This window comes from Scomber japonicus, chromosome 9 (assembly GCF_027409825.1).
Source record: "Scomber japonicus isolate fScoJap1 chromosome 9, fScoJap1.pri, whole genome shotgun sequence".
Classification (NCBI taxonomy): Eukaryota; Metazoa; Chordata; class Actinopteri; order Scombriformes; family Scombridae; genus Scomber; species Scomber japonicus.
In genome coordinates this window covers 9815401-9830380 of record NC_070586.1, presented here as the reverse complement: position 1 = coordinate 9830380, position 14980 = coordinate 9815401, and the positions used below count along the sequence as shown (strand labels likewise).

The window sequence follows — 14980 nt, the reverse complement described above, 5'->3', positions numbered from 1 at the left end:
CTAATTAGTATTTGTTTTTGGCCATCATTTAAATCTGTGGGTGTTAAAGGATTAGAGTTAACTGTGATTGTGTAATTGATCGTGTTTTTCAATACCCCAAATTTTTTCATCATTACTAAGGTGGAGGCCCACACTGCTTTTTGTACTCTAACATTACAGCAGAGGCTTAAATTTGAGCTTAAGGCAGCGGTGCTAAAAGGGCTTTTTAATATGCACAGTGAACTAATTGCCCTCTTTCACTTGTAGTTGTGTGTTTGGGAAAGTACAATGAAAAGGGAGAGAGATTGATCTACCCAGGAGGCACATTTTTGAACAAAGCACTGTCTAAGAAAGGTCTCTCATTTTGAGCTGCAATCCATTTGACCCTTTGGAAAGTTATTTGCCACTGAGAGGGATTTTTTTTCCTCTCTCTGATGTTTATCCAGCAAATTCTGTCTGGACCTTGATGATAGACATTTCAATGAGAACTTGGCTTCTTAATATGCGATTCCTCAAGCTCTCGCTTCTCCTCTTTATGTTTTAGCTAAGCTCAGCTAAGGCTGTTCCTGTAGCTGCTTTAAAAGACGAGGCTGCTGATCTTCAAATATGTTTCTTATTGTCAATAAATCACAAACTCTTGACTTTGCACTGAAGGACTTGGAGAAATGTATAATGTTGTACAAAGTGAGGAGGTGGTGATATGTAGCGCTACAAGCTAGTGAAACCCCATTACCGCTAGTGAAACCCCATTACCTCTTATCGCTGTTCTTAGTCTTTGGACCCTTTTCTAAACTAATTACCATAATGTGTTTTTAATTGTTTTTGGACAACAAATGACGTCCTACTTACAACTACTTGTAAGTAAGATTGATTCTTTGTTGACAATACAAAAAGTATAGAAGATAGCAATACTAAATCAGAAATTCAGACCTATTTTTCACATGTAATCATGCTCATATGTTTTTTTTTTTTTTTGATTTATTTTTACCAGGACTTTGTCTAACTGGGTCTATGAACTTGACAAGTGGGCACCTTCTGTGGTCAAAATTTCTTACAAGGTAAGAAAAATGTTGAAGTTTTATTTTAAATATCTAAAACAGTCTAAGTGCATTTGGTTGGCTTATGACAGAAAGTTGTCTTTTCTTTGTGTCTCCCCCCCATAAAAGGGCACCCCTGCCTTACGTCGTGGGCTTGTACCTCAGCTCCGCAGCGGGAAGTTCAATGTTTTGCTGACAACCTACGAATACATCATCAAGGACAAGCACATACTGGCCAAGGTGAACGAAATCAAAGCTCACTCCGTCACTTCTGACCCTGCACACTCTTTCTCACACAACATTTCCTCCAGATTTTACAGATACGTGCACTTTTATTCACTCAAAATGTGTCAAAGAATGTATTACAGCTTCACTTATCAATGGTCAGAAGAGTGATGCCTCATGTTTTCACCACACAAGTGCAAGAAATAATTCAAATGTCATTTCTCACAACTGGCAGCTTATATTACACTCTTGTGCTTTGTACTTGCTGCAAACCTCATGGAAGCAGTGATAATAGATTCTAGGTAAAAGCTGATCTGAAAAGGTGCAGCAGATCTTAAAAGGCCAACGTTTCAACTCATGAGATCCAGAGGGAGATTATTTGGGTCAGTTTGGGTGTAAAGGTGAAGAAGAAGCTTTATCAAAGGTCTTTATCGAGGGACCTTTTGATAATGCTCCTTTTATCGAAAGGTCTTTTGGAACAATGATAAGAGAGTCTTTGGATCTATGGTCTCACACAATAAATACTATACAGCACCACATAATGTCTTGACTCCACAGGCATGGCTGCATTGTGTTTTAGCTGCAATGCGGTTTTGTTCTGTCCTCCGCACTGCTTCATACTCTAGCTGGAGCGTTTTAGAAGTGGAGCACTGTCTCAACCTCACGAAGCAGCTGGAAGAATTGTGAGATCATGTGATAGTCTGCGTAACAACAATAGATGTAATAAGAGAGCGATAAACAAAGATAGGGTTACTTTGCCTGTCCGATGTTGATTTGGTCATTTTTCCTTGATTATTGTGCTTGTGATTTTCCACTTCTAAGATGAACCTCTGACATTCACAGTGTCAAATATCCTCTTGAGACCCTCTGAGCGGTTGACTTCTGGCCTGGTGCCATTGGTTATGATGTAATGTTGATGTAGGGAATATTAGAGCCCGACCATTACTGGACTTTTGAAACCAATACCAATACCAATATTAGGGAGTACAAAAATTCTGATATCGATATATAGTGGTCGATAATACCTCGATTACATATCTTTGACACAAGTACTTGAAACCATATTTGAAGGATCATTAAAACAAATGATTACTCGATTACTTAAATTCAGTAGCCCTAAAGTAAGAGACTGAGAACAGAAGTCGTCGAAACAGCCAACTGGGACTTTTATTGATGATGCGGCAAACACGGCAGACACCAACTAACAGATGACAACAGCAGACAGCGAGACAGTCTCCCAAACCCCGTACATTCAAGCACTTTATACTACTGTGTTGTGTGTGGGCGTTATTTGTTTTAGTGTCTGGTCAACCTGTGTGTCAGGTCAACCTGACCCAACATGTTCAGCCAACGTCAGATTTCCTGGGAACCTAACATCTGATCTCCTTTGGGGATATCGATATGATAAAAACAACTCCTTAAAAGGGCTTGTTCCGACATCCCCAACTGATACGACTGTTGACCTTTCGTTTCTTCTTGTTCTCACATTTTACCATGATGCACACATATCTGCCTCCACTCTGTCTATATAAGTTAAAAGACAAAAAAATATCTGTCATATGGTCAATATTGGCCGGGATGCAACATATGATCGGGAGTCTGCACAGGGTATTTTACTTTGAAAATTGACCAGATGCTTTATGACTTTCCTGTCTCTGATCCCATCAAAAATAAACCAGGGGTGCAATTTTAGCCAAGCAGGGTGGAGAGCCACTTTTGGGATGCTTCTGTCACAGGCTACGGTGTGTCTGTGGGAATCACATCAATGTCTAAAGTGGCTATGAACAGCACTGGCAGATCTAGTCCTGACCCCATCACCAGGCCGGAGAGTGATATGATGATGGCAGCTGGGCTAAACGTGTGAGCCTTATTGTCGATATCCACTCCTGGACTCTAGTGCTCATTCATGAGAAAGGTCTAGCAGATATTCTGGTGACTATTTCACCAGTTATTCCATTGCAAAGTGAAACGCTCTCCCAGCTGGATCCTTAACTTTCCAGTGATAGACCAGCATGCATGAGCTTGGCCCCCAAACTGGTGATTGGAGAGGGGAACAGATCTCACATCGTGCTCTTTATCTAATGTGTTTATTTTCCTCCAGCTGTTACTAGATAAAAATGTGGCTCTATCTAAGATCAACCATCTGCTGGGTCCATTTTATTCTGCCATAAAGCCTGTGGAGAGAGCTGTGTCTTTTCACATCCGCTGGTTAAGGATCTCTTAAAAGGGATTGATAAGACAGCGACCTGTCACACACTCCCTGGCACCACAGTGGTATTCATCCATGGTTTTATCCCCTTTCGAACCACTAGCACCAATCTCTCTCAAACCACTATCATTCTCTTCGTCCTGACTAAGAGTAAGAGTAAATGACCTGTGTACTCTTAATTTCTTCATCTTGTCTCATTATAAGAGACGATGGGAGCTCAGTCACTCTGAGGCAGAATCCCACATCCGTCCCAAAGTCATAACACGCTCTTTCATATAGGGTTGCAGTTGGAAGTTGTAAACTTTCCATGGGAATTAACGGAAATAAACTGGACATTTACAAAATTGCATGTAAGGCTAAAACAGAGGACTTAAATGTAGTCATAAAAATAAAAAATCTTGTAGCATAATTTTGGATCTCCCCTATTCCTCAATCACATGCACATAACACATTACTTACTGCAGGCCCACAAACCCTACATGCACTGTGCATTCATTCCTCCATCACATGCACAAATCACATGCACTGAACTACATAAAGTCAAGTAAGTTTTGATGATAATTAGTGGGGTACATATGTTATTAAAGTTTACTTGCAAATATTAAATCTAAATGTGTTTGTACAGTAGCTAGCTAGCTGGTAAATCAGACAGCTAAATCTAATCTAGCTAACACCATGCCATTGATCATTTAAGAGGCTAGCTTATCATGATGCTAGCTACCTCAAATGTAAATGTAAATAAGTCAGTCAAAATGTTGTTTGTTATAAAAAATTGTATTAGTTTGCATCCATGTCTGCTTATGACAAAATGAAATGTTTATATTTATGTTGTACATTACCCCATATTTCCAGTTAATTCCTGTTAATTCCCATATATTCCCATAATTCCCTACATTCTCTAGTTTAACTTCCCATTGAAAGCTTCCGGAAATGTACCGCCCCTTTGTAACCCTACTTTCAGATCAAGACTTCTTCCCTTGTAAAGCTTTTTTTCCCTCTCTCTTCCCAGAAGTGAGAGCGAGGGAAACATCACATCTCCTCTGTCTAATGCGTTCATTGTCTCATAATGAGTCACACACAGCAGGTTTCAGGCTGACACAGCGGCTGTTTGTGCATTACAGAGAACATTTTCAGGGAAAGCCACTGATGAACATGGCCCATTGGCTGCGTGAAGCCATCACACAGACATATGTCACAGTGGGAGAGAGGGGAGAGGGATCCCCCGCCTGGTATTCATGCTAACTATACGAGAGCTTTTCCCCTCCTCCTTAAAGGAATGGCAGTGGGAGACATATGTGTAGCGGCATACGTGATATGTCCGAGTTTTTCTCCAACTCATTCAGAATTGAACGTGCTCGGTCAAAGAGCGACATACCGTCAGCTGAGGGTCCGCACACGGTCCTCTCTGTAGAGAGCCGCTACAAGCTGTCGTATTCTCAAGCTGCCTTCTTCCTTATTTCTATGAGTTTTTGGGGCTGCCACAGTTCATAATAATACCCACGCACCATGTGGTATCCTCTTCCACTCACATTACGGTGGCTCAGTGAGTTATTTTGCCCTCTCGTTCCTACCCTGCTTATGTTTGGGACTTAACACTACATAGCTATCGCCCTCGCTCGCTCACACAGCAGGTATGTTACGTGAATGTAGTGTAATGCTTTCACTATCACCATTCTCACAGGGCCAGGAACAGGAAAGAGCCATGGAGCAGCTTATGTTATTGTTTGTTTATTGTGTACTGTGTGCTCATGGTTACTGTGAACTGGTTTGAGTTAGTGCTTGTGGATTCTGGTGGTCCAGTGAGGAAACATCCAGCTTTGTCCTTATCATGATAGCGACAGAGGGCAAAGTTTGTAGGAAGTAGAACATTGGTTATGTATTGTAACCTCAGATTTTGTGAGTATAGTTTTAGCCCTCTAAGCTTCAAGCCCCACTGCCTCCACCAAGGTCAGCTGGTGCAGCTACCACAGTGCCACTGATGACCGCTAGATGCTGGCACCAATAAACTCGCATTCAAAAAGCCCTACGATATCCGCCAGGTCATGTTCATTCCTGTGGGAGATGCATTCAGGTACAGTATTGCTGTGTAGATCACCATGCTTTTGGCAGCACTCAGTGGATTCTGAGTGCACGTAATCAGAGTAGTTAGAGTGTAAAGTGGAAGAAAATAAACTTGAAGCCTTAGAAGACACTGCAGTGGCACTTTTGAGTGTGAAGTACAAGTGAAACGTGAGCCTCTATGTCAGGGGTGTTTAACTCATTTTAGTTCAAGGGCCACACACACAGCCCAATTTGATCTCAACTCGGCCGGACCAGTAAAACCACTGTATAATAACCTACAAATAATATATAATATACATATTGTGATTATAATGTAAAAAACCATCGAAACAGGAGAACAGCCTGAAATGTCTTAAGAAAAATGAGCAATTTCAAAAATTTGTCTCAAGTCTTTTACAGATTATATTTCACAGAAGTTGCTGATTTACAACATTTTGTATATCAATGTTTTAAATATGACCATAATATTAATTCAAGGTCTTTTCAGAAGCTTGTTTTCTGGTCAGGGTGGAAAAAAACCCTTCTTTCTGTAAATTTTCATTCTTTGCAAACATATCCACGAGCCATATGTTTGACACCCCCGCTCTACATGGTCTATATAGACAGCTTCATTTCATTCTCTTGTTTATGCAAAGGCAAAGTGAAAATGACAATAAACTTGAACTTGAACTTGAGCTTTATTGTGTGAAATAGAGAGGCATGTTTTTTTAAACTCACATGACTAAAAAACACACTGCTCTCCTGTGTAAATAAACACCACAACATAACTGACTTTAATGTGGCATGACTGTTGTAGACAGATGAGTTGGTTCACACACAGTCAGAAACTCCTGCCCGCTACAGTGGGTCAAAAGTTTAGGAATGTCAGGTATTAAGGTATTTACTACACCATTAGAAAGAAATGGAAGTGAAGGTCAGAATCCGTTTGAAATGATCGAGCATCGTATTCAGTTCCTGGCTTGGAAGTATATCCACCACTCTGGAGGAGAAACTCAGTCTTATCTGGTACTCTGCTGGGTCTTTGAGTGTATATAGCCAGCGAATTGATCAGTTCAGAAGTCCAACTCCCTTCCCTCCCAAAAAGGTCCAGAGTGATGGAGGAATGTACAGTGCATGTAGGGTTTGTGGCCCTGCAGTACGTAATGTACTATTTGCACATGATTGAGGAACAGGAGAGATATTCAACCACATTTGTACTATATCTTTTAACCATTTTTTTTCTTTCTAACGACATTTAAGTTCCCTATTATAGGCTGTTCTAGGTTTATTTCCATTAATTCCCATTAATTCCCTAACCCTTGCAACCCTATCCACACAGCTCATACAATTACTGTGAGCATAATAAATAAGAGAGGGAATAAGCAACCTCTCATTTATATACAGTAGCGTTGTTTGCCCTCAGTGTCGTAGAAGTGGCAAATCAGCTCTCAACATTTCCTCCCTTGCAACCACTCCTGTGCTCCTTTAGAAGTCATGATGTGGAAATATTGATTTAATGAATCCTCTTCCGTGTACAGATCCGTTGGAAGTACATGATTGTGGACGAAGGTCACCGCATGAAGAACCATCACTGTAAACTGACTCAGGTGCTGAACACCCACTACGTGGCTCCCCGTCGCCTCCTCCTAACCGGTACTCCACTACAGAACAAGCTGCCCGAGCTGTGGGCTCTGCTCAACTTCCTCCTGCCCACCATCTTCAAGAGCTGCAGCACCTTCGAGCAGTGGTTCAACGCCCCGTTCGCCATGACAGGAGAGAGGGTAAGCACTGAGTAATAACTTGGATTCATAAAGCTGCGTATGATTGTGATATTAAACATGATTGTGATTTTAAAATACTCAAACTTAGTCTGAAAAATTAGTATGAAGACACATATCTCATTTCTCCTGGAAGAAAAAGGAAGTTATTTATATGGTAAAAAAGTATAATTGAATAAAACTGGCATAAAGGTACATTATATTTGATTTTCCCTCTCACTACTCTAATAAATCTCACTATAATAAATGTGATTATACATATGTAATTAAACATTAAACATATGTAATATATGAATAAACTCTTTTATTGTTATCGTTATCATTAATATTACCTATAGGGCACTCAGTAAAGTTCAGCCCCGGTCAGATACAAAACAGCATCCTCATTAGGGGTGCTGTAATTTTCTTTATTAAAAAACTTTTCCTCAAGTAATGGTCGTACCGTTCCTTTCCCTCACAAAAGGTCACAAAACTTGAACTGTTCCTTCAGATGGCATCCTGCCCAAGACTGAAGAAACCTCTAAAAATAATTTGCATTAAACATTCATCATGCTGGTTCAACTAAGATTGCATTTTTATTTCAGGTCCGACTCCCTGAGAGGTCAGTTAACAAGAAAAATACAAAAAAGTACAGTTTTAGTTTTTAGCAGCAAATAAAACGTACGTGTGTGAGATGTTCATGCCTAATAAAAGTACATTGAAGTTAATTACATTGAACCTTTTTTCTCCATTGTTGTTGCTCTGCTTTTCCTTTACTTTGGCTGTTAGATTCATATCAATGTGACAACTAGGGCTTCACCACTGGCCACAACAAAAGCACCACGCACGGAAAATATACACTCTAGCAAACAGGAGGATTCAGTCCCACAGATTGGTGGTGCAGAAAATATCCTATTTATATGTAACTTTTTTGTCTGAAGGTTGAACTGCACTTATAATGACATGTCAGCAGGTAAAACTTAGCTTTTGCCAGCCAGCATGCAGAAGTGTCTTTAATATAGTATCACATATATTTTCTGATTTTGATTAGGTTGACCTAAATGAGGAGGAGACCATCCTGATCATCAGGCGTTTGCATAAAGTGCTCCGCCCGTTCCTGCTGCGTAGGCTGAAGAAAGAGGTGGAGTCTCAGCTGCCAGAGAAGGTGAGGTTGAAACTCTTTTTGTATGTTTCATTTGCTGAAGCATGATTACATTTGGGAACCGTCACTGTGGTTATTAAACAATGCAAACACACACTGAGAGACTAATAACGTCTATGGACTCCAGGGTGGATGAGTGCAGGTGTATTAGCCTGCTATGGTCACTTGCCAGATATCCAAATTTTATTTACTCACATTTGGGCTAGTGCCACTCAAATTTTAAAAATGTGTGCATGAGAAGGTTTGGTCATCTATGCACCATGAGCAGAGATACTTCACAGACTGGACGCAATCTCTGTCTAGTCACTGAAGCGTGTGCAGTGCATGGTCACATGACTTGCCGATGTGCAAACCACAGACCAGGTGGAAATGGAGGCTAACGAGCAGAACGACACTGAACTGATGGCCAAAAAAAAAAAAGGGACCTCTGCTATATGGCGATATTTTTGATTTAAGCTTAGCGACATAAAGCAGAAAGAGGTACTCTGTAAAACATCTCAAATGAAAGTCTCTATGTCACACGGCAATCAGCACCTTTAACAGCACAAAGACAAATGTGATGAATGCATTGAAGGTACCAATAAAGAGACTGCAAGTGAAGGCCAGACTGCAAACAAAACAAAACAAAGCATAATTACAGATGTGTGTGTGAGACCTGTGTGAGGAGCGTATTGTCATTATCACAACAGATAACGACACTAACATAATGAAAGCTGTGGAGCTTAATCAATGGACTCGGTTCCAGTGTTTTGGACTTCACCGTTAGATTCTCAAAATCATCAGCAATGATACACTCTTGATAGCATTTTGTTTATTATATCGTAATCACAATATTTCCCACAATAAACGTAATATGACCTTTTCACCAAATCGTGCAGCCATATTTGAGACCATTAGTTATGAAAGTGGAAACTGCTGGCACTATCTTGGTCAAACTTTCAATAAATGCTTTTTTTCCCAACTTCAGCAAGTAAGTGAAACTGTGGCTTTGTAACTGCTGACACAAGCAGCTTTACGGCTGTAAGTATTAATTAAGAACACTGATGAGGCCACCATGTCACAACCGTGGCCTGGATATAAATTAATATAACAAGTCACATAGTACATGCTTTGTTAATAACTTTACTTCAGACTCTATAGTCTTATTTCTAGAGAGAGGATAAATGGAAGTAAAAATGTATTGATGGTCAGAACCATAGGTAATGACATGCTCATAAGAAATGTAATGTTTATAAAAGTAATATGTTATGTAGTCTGAACTGCATCCATGCCTTTCTTTTCTTTTCCTTCACTACTTTTCCTTTTGTATTTTCATTCTCACTACCTCTTATTTTTCCTCCCATGGTGTCAAAAATGACAGTGATTGTGGCGTCAAGCTGAAAAAAAAACATTCCCACTGAGACGACATTGTTTTTGACAAAGCCTTGTTGTTTCTGTCGTCATTCACACAGGTGGAGTATGTCATAAAATGTGACATGTCTGCTATACAGAAGGTTCTGTACCGACACATGCAGAAAGGAATCCTTCTCACTGACGGCTCGGAGAAAGACAAGAAGGTAACTCTACACCGAGACCCCCGTGGCTCCACTCTTCCTCGGTGCTTTGTTTAATCAGTGTGTGCCAGTGTGACAAACTGAGCTGCTTCATGGCTTAGAGGTGTTTACCGTTTCCTGCTGTTTGACATCAGAAGGTCCCTTAATTTTTTCCGTATAATTGAAATTGCAGTTGTTGTTTTTTTGTTTTTTTAAAGCACTTTGTTATGAACAAGATATTGCGTTTGCTAAAGATGATTCAATTTCAGAAGCTATATTTTTGACTTTTTGCCTCTATTTAGTTCTTAGTGCAACAGAATGACTGTAATCCAAACCACCTGGGAATGTATGCAGCACAGGTTTTAAGAAAAAAAGGAATACACCGCTCAATATCTGTCAAGTTCAAAGCAGTGTTATAACAGTCAATGTCATATTAGCACATAGCTACATTATATAGTAAGACTTTGTAATGGTAATGAATGAGCCACTTGTGGGTTTTTCTGTGTAGTTCAATATTCTCAAATCAGTAAAAGAATTGTTTCAATCTTCATATTAAATTTCTTGTGTTATTTAATGATTTTGTCCAGGGCAAAGGAGGAGCGAAGACCCTGATGAACACCATCATGCAGCTGAAGAAGATCTGCAATCATCCGTACATGTTCCAGCACATCGAGGTGAGCTCCGCTAAGTCAAGACTGCTTCAGCTGGCTGTTAAATGCCTGTAAATACTATATCAGCTAGTTTTCATAGTCATTACTTTCACTGAAATAGATGTCATTTTTTAATGCTTTCCTTAAAATGCTTTGTATGGAATCAGCTCATCTTAGTAATTATTTAGTAATATTTTGTCTATCCTCAGTATCGCCAAATTTAAACTAGGGTTGCTCGATTATGGAAAAAATCATAATCACGATTATTTGGGTCAAAATTGAAATCACGATTATTAAAATGATTTTTTTCAAACTTTAGAAACATGCTGCATTTATTGGACATTTCTTTTCCATTTGGCTTAATTCATTTTCTCTCCTAGCAGCAGCCTTTTATCTGCCGCTTAACGCAACACACAGCAGAAAATGTGCAGAGATATTAGTGCTGAGCGGGTTACCATGGCGATAGTTCACACATCACATCCTGGTTTTTAATAATTAGTCAGTAAACTCAGCATCGTCTGACGCAGGCTGGAAACTCTGCACTTTTATTTACAGTTAAAACATTTCGCTGTGTGTTTCAGCTTGTATGCTAACGGAGCTGCAGTGCTTCCGGTCTAAGCTTTTCAAAATAAAACCTTTTGTTATTGAGCGCTATCTCATTATTATTAAAAATCGTTTCTCCCCGATTTTATTAGTTTTGAGATCGTTTGGCCCCTAAATGGTAATCACGATCAAATTTCAATTAATTGAGCAGCCTTACTTTAAACATTGTTTGCTCTCTAACTGACATAAACCAGTAAATGTTCTCTATTGTAGGAATCCTTTGCTGAGCACTTGGGTTATCCAAACGGCATCATCTCTGGGTAAGTTGGACACACAGAGTCTCCTCCTCTTCACAGACACACAGCTCATTATACTGTATTTTGTTGCATTCAATGATAAAAAGCATTAGTAGTGACAGAATCCTGAATTTTTGTCATGCTGGCACCATCTGTTTAATCTGCATCAGTAGACACATGAAGTGATTTTTAGGTCACTTATGGATGATCAAATGCTACAAATGATGAGGTAAACCTTATGATTGTGGAGTAAAGAAGAGCTTTTGTTCTTAATTAGTCGGAACATCCAGTTTTCCTTTCATCTTGTTTTACTCTCAGATCTATCAATGGGATTTTCTTTTCTTTCTCTTGAGAAATAGGCAGTCACAAACAAATAGATTAACACCAGATTATATTTATTTACAACAGTGACTGCGTTAGATAATTGGCAAGGAGTGTTAGTTTCTCTTATACTCTGTGTAAAGCTCATTCTTAGCTCAGCAGTTAAATCATTTAATACCTAATGTGAAAAAAAAGATCTAAAGTTCACATCTGAAAAGCCAGAAAAACTATAATTGCTCAGTCTCTGCTGTACTTAACAGTACTTAGATAGCAGTTATCCATTGCTGCATTTCACCTCCAATTAGAGGTGTAAAAATTCATGTTGAAATCTAATCACCCTGCACAGGAGTCTAGTTTCACTTTACTTTAATATTCTTGAGATCTGGGAATTGGTGGTGAAATTGAAATGCGAGCCTCCCACTGATTAAATCAATACAATGTAATGTACTGTATTGTTTGTTACACTCCTATCTCAAACCATTTGGATGTGAATGAGAGTAAAATAGAGGGATCGATTTTGAACTTTGAACTCTCCAACTGATGCAGCTTAAGGCAGCTATATCTGCTACTTACAATGCTCCCACAAGTGTGTCCAGTAGTATGTTGCCAACACACACATACAAAACACTCTTTTTTCTTTTTTTTTTCTTTAAAGATTTTGTTTGCATAGACGCCTTTATTAATCAGTAGATTGACAGGAAACATGGGAGAGAGAGGTGGGTGACATGCAGCAAAGGACCTCTGATTGGGATTCGAACCAGGGTCGGCTGCGTATATGGCATGCGCTCTAACCACTCGACCACCTGCGCGCCACAAAACACTCTTTTTATATTATTTGTTCTGTGTTGGCTTTGTCAGAATGAATCCTCTTTTGATATTGTATAAAATAAATACACCTGACTGAAATGTTGTCTAGTTTCTAGAAAGTAGCAGCTAGTTTCTAGTAAATTAAATTATGTAAAAAATCTTTTTGGTTTTTTGACCAACAGGATATGGATTGTGGATATGGGTTTGGATCAAGTTAAGCATATTTGAAACCATAACTTCTTGCATAATAAAGATTAGGCTGTATTATTTCTGTGTGATGAAAGTGGCAGGTCTATTGTACAGCAGCGCTGCATTTGAAGTGTTATTCTCTTCACTGTCAGTCACTTGAAGCCTCTTTTACATAAAATATATAGACTTCCTACAGCTGCTGCACCAAAAGCAGCAAGAAATGAGTGACAGCATACTTTAGCACCAGCCAGGATGCAATTGGTCAAAACCGCTGTTGAACTACAAGCCCCGAATGGATTGAATTAACACTGTTGTGACCTCCGACCCAGGCCTGATCTTTATCGAGCTTCTGGGAAGTTTGAGCTTCTTGATCGTATCCTGCCGAAGCTACACGCCACCAACCACAGAGTTCTTCTCTTCTGCCAGATGACCACTCTCATGACCATCATGGAGGACTACTTCAGCTACCGCAACTTTCAATACTTGCGTCTAGACGGTAAGATTATACCTTGGCTTGTTTAATGGCTTTTTAAAAAATGTGCATGTTAAGCTTTCTTTATACCTACAGAGGAAACAATGGCATGAGCACCACAAGGCATCAATCAGAAGTGAAAGTCAGAATTAAAGTAGAAGTCTAAGCCACAGTTCAGAGTAAAAAGAAGTTGCATTTTGTCCATAGTAAAGAAATATGACATAAAGGTACAAAAGAATTAATCCCGTCCCTGCATCAAGACCATAATCTCAGATTAAGTCAGATTTTGAGGACGTCCCTAATCCCTTTATTCCTTTTTTGTTTTTGTGTATTAAAATTTTCGGTGTCTCATTGTAAGTGAAGGTGACTCATACTCAGTCAGACTGAAAGAATAATAATCTGCCACACTGAGGTGTCTGAGAATTCGTCACCACTCAGCATGAGTTCACTGTGGAGATGTGATTCACTCATATTTCGGGCTTTTTTTGAAACAGAATAAATTGTACAGTGTGATATTGAAATGGTCTCTCACTCATTTTTTCCCTGACTGATGTGTGTGAGTGATAGTTGAGGCTACAGCACAAAGCAAACATGAAATACAAGAAAGAGTTTCAAAGTGAAGTAGAGTTCTGTACTTCTTCCTCTATAAAGACTTCAAGCAAATCTGCAGTCTGAGAATCTGTTTTTTTTTTGTTGTTTTTTTTTAAATATATTTTTTGGGGCTTTTTGCCTTTAATGGACAGACAGGAAACTGGAGGCAGAGATGGGGGAATGACATGCAGGATAGGACCGCTCGGTGCGGGATTCGAACCGGGGTCGCCTGCAGTGAGGACTGTAGCCTCAATACATGGGGCATGATCATACATGCTCTACCCACTGAGCTAAACACCACCAATGAGAATCAGTTTTTATATAAGAAAAGATTTCCAAAAAAAGAAATTGAATCAAGAAACTTGTCTCAGATATGCAGCTGTTGTCAGTTTACTTCCTTAATTTAATTAGACATATAAACTGGTTGTTGGATGATTTTATTACATTTTGAATCTTGCTTAATTAGAGCCGCCACATGCTTTTTTTTCAGACACCTCTAAAATGCTTTAATTGGTCAAAGTAGAGACACAGTATAAAGGTGCCACTTTTACTTTTCCCCTAAAAAAACCCAATATGATTTAGATCAGAAGGTCAAGCTGCTTTTTTCAGAGTTACGTAACAGATGTTCAAAATGAATGACGATGACGTTTGATCTTTCAGGAACCACCAAGTCCGAGGACCGAGCTTCTCTGCTGAAGAAGTTTAACGAGGAAGGATCTCAGTACTTCATCTTCCTGCTCAGTACCAGAGCCGGCGGCCTCGGCCTCAACCTGCAGGCCGCTGACACTGTCGTCATCTTTGACAGCGACTGGAACCCACACCAGGTCCGTCCATTAAAAAAAAAACTAAACAAACTGCCACTTTAAAACTTAAAGTGGCAGTTTGTTGGCTCACAGTCTCGATACACAGTTACAGCAACAGTATGGTTACACATAACGGTTACAGTGTTGGAAGTAAAGATTTCGGGCTGATCCAGGCATATTATAAAGGATTATCAAATGCGTATAGTCTCTTTACTTTCTTTACACCAAATGAATACAATCTGACGTTAATTAACATCAGCAAAGAGCAGCGAACAAAAACAGTCACGTAGCAACTTTTCATTTTTAAGCCGGTTAAAATAAGATACGCTCTGGCAGCAGGTCACATCAGCTTTATCGCTAATTGATC

General features: G+C 39.4%; 1 protein-coding gene across 1 annotated transcript in view; it reads left to right on the top strand.

The window, feature by feature from the left end:
- The window catches only part of smarca2 (SWI/SNF related, matrix associated, actin dependent regulator of chromatin, subfamily a, member 2), a 55939-nt gene that overhangs the window by 18905 nt on the left and 22054 nt on the right, over positions 1-14980 (top strand). Inside the window, exons 17-25 of the mRNA XM_053324799.1 lie at positions 971-1037; positions 1146-1256; positions 7029-7271; positions 8299-8412; positions 9861-9965; positions 10529-10615; positions 11408-11454; positions 13077-13243; positions 14471-14634. Coding sequence (XP_053180774.1) covers positions 971-1037; positions 1146-1256; positions 7029-7271; positions 8299-8412; positions 9861-9965; positions 10529-10615; positions 11408-11454; positions 13077-13243; positions 14471-14634 — 1105 coding nt within the window. The remainder of the gene's footprint in view (positions 1-970; positions 1038-1145; positions 1257-7028; positions 7272-8298; positions 8413-9860; positions 9966-10528; positions 10616-11407; positions 11455-13076; positions 13244-14470; positions 14635-14980) is intronic.